The 6,000-nt window shown below is 46.6% G+C and overlaps 1 protein-coding gene across 13 annotated transcripts in view; it reads left to right on the top strand.

Annotated features, from left to right (window-relative positions):
* Positions 1-358: 358 nt before the first annotated feature.
* nckap1l (NCK associated protein 1 like) overlaps positions 359-6,000 on the top strand; it is a 59,571-nt gene continuing 53,929 nt past the window's right edge. For 10 of the 13 annotated variants that reach the window (XR_004209645.1, XR_004209642.1, XR_004209618.1 and 7 more), the window contains exons 1-3: positions 359-528; positions 1,088-1,198; positions 1,300-1,395. Coding sequence is in view for 7 of the 13 variants with exons in the window: in XM_031822307.1 (XP_031678167.1) it covers positions 433-528; positions 1,088-1,198; positions 1,300-1,395 (303 nt within the window). In the remaining 6 variants the exon portion in view is untranslated. The remainder of the gene's footprint in view (positions 529-1,087; positions 1,199-1,299; positions 1,396-6,000) is intronic. The other 3 variants (XR_004209623.1, XR_004209617.1, XM_031822354.1) reach the window with 2 other exon arrangements.

Raw genomic sequence — 6,000 nt, 5'->3', positions numbered from 1 at the left:
TAGGAATCGAACCCACAACCCTGACGTTGAACGCGCCATGCTCTACCACCTGAGCCAAATAGGTGATTTGTTGAGATAATGCCTATGTACTTTATGTGCAATAAAGTGCTTATAGTACCCTTCAAATAGAGGACGATATCCTCTCTCCTGATTGGGGAGGCACCATTACAGTAAACGACTACCGACTCTGTTTGACATGTAAAAATACACACAATGAGTGAGAGTGTAACGGTTGGCTTAACTGTCACACCGACAGGAAATCCACAACTCCAGTTCTGTTATTTAGTATAGCTCCACCAATCACGTGACAGCAGGGTGACAGGGTGTGGCTGGGTGCACTTGTCTTCGAGTCTGGCTGTCACAGACTGTTTCCTGATCTGAAGGAGAGGAGACAGACCAGGGCTGTTAACAGTAGGTGGGGAGAGGAGCATCATGGCCATGGCTTACCAACAGAAGCTAGCTGAGAAGCTCACCATCCTCAACGACAGAGGGACAGGGGTGCTGCTGCGTATGAACTACATTAAGAAGGTGAGAGAGGAGGAGGGAGATCTGTTAAGGAGAAAGGAGACACTTTAAAAAATAAAAAGGAACTTGAAGGAAAGTCACAGGTTTTTGTCCTGATACATTCACAGCTTTCTGCCCTGTTTGTGATGGAGAACCGTGTGGATGGAAACACTGGGATGGGAAATGATCGATCATTAACATTCTAGAATTTTCGAAATCTCTCAATATAGTTAGCTTGGTGACTGCTGCGGAAAGAATATACATTTTCTGAGTGTCAGCTTGCCTTGAAGAGGAAGTTCACACAGGAAACCAGACTGATCTGCATCCACTCAGACTCCTGCTACGACACACTCACAAAGCCTCAGCACAGATCTGCTATCTACGTTTGCCAAAATATTGGTCTCACTTTTAAACAAAACACAACTGAACTTTTCAGGCCCCATAAATAACTTATTAGGCCCATAATCCATGTCAGGAGCCAAAAAAAACAAACATTCGATTATACTAAATTCAATAGTTCATTTCCTGAATTGAGTGGATGAAAATGTCATTGACCCTTAACCCCTAGCCGGTTCTGTTCCAGACATGCTTGGATCCCAAGCTTCGGCCACAATACCTGACAGACAAGACCATGGAAGCATCTGTCAAATACATCAATAAGAAGTTCCCCAACATCGACTTCAGGGGAAATAGTGTAAGTAGCAGCCCTCAATCCACCCCTTAATTCTGAATCCAATAAAACACTTTAATGATAATCTGTAAAACGTGTCTAATGTGATTTGTCATGAATGAAAGCAGCAGTATCTGGTAGGCATCCAGAAACACAAGTCTGAGGTGATGGCGGCCATGTCCAGCTACTATGACTCCTTCATAGACGTTATGGAGTTCAGGGTGAGTCTTTCCAGATCACTGTTTCCCCAATCTCTCCTCCAGGGCCCCCCCCAGCCAGGTCCACTTATTTTATGTATTGCAGGACAACTAGATCATCAAGCCCTTCGTTAGTTGAATCAGGCATTCTAGTTCTGGAATGTGTGGAATTGGCTCAGGAAACACTGTTCCATACAGCATTTGATATTCGAAGCACAAAACTACAATTATCCGAACAGAATTAACATATAAAGTGACTATCTTTTTTTTTCTCTCTCCTCCGAATGAAGTAACATATATATTTCAAAGGGAAGTCAAATCGAGATGTGTTATTGTACAGGGGGAAGTGTGTCCTGTGCCTTATTCATTATGTGTGATGACGGACACAGTAGTGGACTGTAGGGGGGGGGGGGGGGGGGGGTTCATGACTGTGATGATAATACACATAAAACTATACACATCAGTATATCATCCAATTTCAGAATAGAACATTTTCAAATATATTAAAATGCTTTGATACAAGAAATAACACACTCAGATGTTTCCCTCAATTTCTTTGGATGGGCTGTGGCATTTCTAAAAGGAGTCTGTATTATTTATAATGGTCCCATGAGGATAGTCATGAATTGCAGGTGTTTATTCCATGTAGCTGTCTGTACTGTTACAGAGCAACACGAACACATCAACCCACTGCGTTACGTGACGTCTGTACTGTTACAGAGCAACACGAACACATCAACCCACTGCGTTACGTGACGTCTGTACTGTTACAGAGCAACACGAACACATCAACCCACTGCGTTACGTGACGTCTGTACTGTTACAGAGCAACACGAACACATCAACCCACTGCGTTACGTGACGTCTGTACTGTTACAGAGCAACACGAACACATCAACCCACTGCGTTACGTGACGTCTGTACTGTTACAGAGCAACACGAACACATCAACCCACTGCGTTACGTGACGTCTGTACTGTTACAGAGCAACACGAACACATCAACCCACTGCGTTACGTGACGTCTGTACTGTTACAGAGCAACACCAACACATCAACCCACTGCGTTACGTGACGTCTGTACTGTTACAGAGCAACACGAACACATCAACCCACTGCGTTACGTGACGTCTGTACTGTTACAGAGCAACACGAACACATCAACCCACTGCGTTACGTGACGTCTGTACTGTTACAGAGCAACACGAACACATCAACCCACTGCGTTACGTGACGTCTGTACTGTTACAGAGCAACACGAACACATCAACCCACTGCGTTACGTGACGTCTGTACTGTTACAGAGCAACACGAACACATCAACCCACTGCGTTACGTGACGTCTGTACTGTTACAGAGCAACACGAACACATCAACCCACTGCGTTACGTGACGTCTGTACTGTTACAGAGCAACACGAACGCATCAACCCACTGCGTTACGTGACGTCTGTACTGTTACAGAGCAACACGAACGCATCAACCCACTGCGTTACGTGACGTCTGTACTGCTACAGAGCAACAGGAACACATCAACCCACTGCGTTACGTGACGTCTGTACTGTTACAGAGCAACACGAACACATCAACCCACTGCGTTACGTGACGTCTGTACTGTTACAGAGCAACACGAACACATCAACCCACTGCGTTACGTGACGTCTGTACTGTTACAGAGCAACACGAACACATCAACCCACTGCGTTATGTGACATCTGTACTGTTACAGAGCAACACGAACACATCAACCCACTGCGTTATGTGACGTCTGTACTGTTACAGAGCAACACGAACACATCAACCCACTGCGTTACGTGACGTCTGTACTGTTACAGAGCAACAAGAACACATCAACCCACTGCGTTACGTGACATCTGTACTGTTACAGAGCAACACGAACACATCAACCCACTGCGTTACGTGACGTCTGTACTGTTACAGAGCAACACGAACACATCAACCCACTGCGTTACGTGACGTCTGTACTGTTACAGAGCAACACGAACACATCAACCCACTGCGTTACGTGATGTCTGTACTGTTACTTAGCAACACGAACACATCAAACCACTGCGTTATGTGACGTCTGTACTGTTACAGAGCAACACGAACACATCAACCCACTGCGTTACGTGACGTCTGTACTGTTACAGAGCAACACGAACACATCAACCCACTGCGTTATGTGACGTCTGTACTGTTACAGAGCAACACGAACACATCAACCCACTGCGTTATGTGACGTCTGTACTGCTACAGAGCAACACGAACACATCAACCCACTGCGTTACGTGACGTCTGTACTGTTACAGAGCAACACGAACACATCAACCCACTGCGTTATGTGACGTCTGTACTGCTACAGAGCAACACAAACACATCAACCCACTGCGTTACGTGACCTCTGTACTGTTACAGAGCAACACGAACACATCAGCCCACTGCGTTATGTGACGTCTGTACTGTTACAGAGCAACACGAACACATCAACCCACTGCGTTACGTGACGTCTGTACTGTTACAGAGCAACACGAACACATCAACCCACTGCGTTATGTGACGTCTGTTCTGTTACAGAGCAACACGAACACATCAACCTACTGCGTTACGTGACGTCTGTACTGTTACAGAGCAACATGAACACATCATCAACCCACTGCGTTACGTGACGCCTGTACTGTTTCAGAGCAACACGAACACATCAACCCACTGCGTTACGTGACGTCTGTACTGTTACAGAGTAACACGAACACATCAACCCACTGCGTTACGTGACGTCTGTACTGTTACAGAGCAACACGAACACATCAACCCACTGCGTTACGTGACGTCTGTACTGTTACAGAGCAACACGAACACATCAACCCACTGCGTTATGTGACGTCTGTACTGTTACAGAGCAACACGAACACATCAACCCACTGCGTTACGTGACGTCTGTACTGTTAAAGAGCAACACGAACACATCATCAACCCACTGCGTTACGTGACGTCTGTACTGTTACAGAGCAACACGAACACATCATCAACCCACTGCGTTACGTGACGTCTGTACTGTTACAGAGCAACACGAACACATCATCAACCCACTGCGTTACGTGACGTCTGTACTGTTACAGAGCAACACGAACACATCAACCCACTGCGTTACGTGACGTCTGTACTGTTACAGAGCAACACGAACACATCAACCCACTGCGTTACGTGACGTCTGTACTGTTACAGAGCAACACGAACACATCAACCCACTGCGTTATGTGACGTCTGTACTGTTACAGAGCAACACGAACACATCAACCCACTGCGTTACGTGACGTCTGTACTGTTACAGAGCAACACGAACACATCATCAACGCACTGCGTTACGTGACGTCTGTACTGTTACAGTGCAACACGAACACATCAACCCACTGCGTTACGTGACGTCTGTACTGTTAAAGAGCAACACGAACACATCATCAACCCACTGCGTTACGTGACGTCTGTACTGTTACAGAGCAACACGAACACATCATCAACCCACTGCGTTACGTGACGTCTGTACTGTTACAGAGCAACACGAACACATCATCAACCCACTGCGTTACGTGACGTCTGTACTGTTACAGAGCAACACGAACACATCAACCCACTGCGTTACGTGACGTCTGTACTGTTACAGAGCAACACGAACACATCAACCCACTGCGTTACGTGACGTCTGTACTGTTACAGAGCAACACGAACACATCATCAACCCACTGCGTTACGTGACGTCTGTACTGTTACAGAGCAACACGAACACATCAACCCACTGCGTTACGTGACGTCTGTACTGTTACAGAGCAACACGAACACATCAACCCACTGCGTTACGTGACGTCTGTACTGTTACAGAGCAACACGAACACATCAACCCACTGCGTTACGTGACGTCTGTACTGTTACAGAGCAACACGAACACATCAACCCACTGCGTTACGTGACGTCTGTACTGTTACAGAGCAACACGAACACATCAACCCACTGCGTTACGTGACGTCTGTACTGTTACAGAGCAACACGAACACATCAACCCACTGCGTTACGTGACGTCTGTACTGTTACAGAGCAACACGAACACATCAACCCACTGCGTTACGTGACGTCTGTACTGTTACAGAGCAACACGAACACATCAACCCACTGCGTTACGTGACGTCTGTACTGTTACAGAGCAACACGAACACATCAACCCACTGCGTTACGTGACGTCTGTACTGTTACAGAGCAACACGAACACATCAACCCACTGCGTTACGTGACGTCTGTACTGTTACAGAGCAGCACGAACACATCAACCCACTGCGTTACGTGACGTCTGTACTGTTACAGAGCAACACGAACACATCAACCCACTGCGTTACGTGACGTCTGTACTGTTACAGAGCAACACGAACACATCAACCCACTGCGTTACGTGACGTCTGTACTGTTACAGAGCAACACGAACACATCAACCCACTGCGTTACGTGACGTCTGTACTGTTACAGAGCAACACGAACACATCAACCCACTGCGTTACGTGACGTCTGTACTGTTACAGAGCAACACGAACGCATCAACCCACTGCGTTACGTGACGTCTGTACTGCTACAGAGCAACAGGAACA

The sequence above is a fragment of the Oncorhynchus kisutch genome, linkage group LG1 (genome assembly GCF_002021735.2).
Source record: "Oncorhynchus kisutch isolate 150728-3 linkage group LG1, Okis_V2, whole genome shotgun sequence".
In the NCBI taxonomy this organism is placed as follows: domain Eukaryota; kingdom Metazoa; phylum Chordata; class Actinopteri; order Salmoniformes; family Salmonidae; genus Oncorhynchus; species Oncorhynchus kisutch.
Note: the sequence above shows the minus strand (reverse complement) of the source record. Positions and strands in the feature narration are given on the sequence as shown.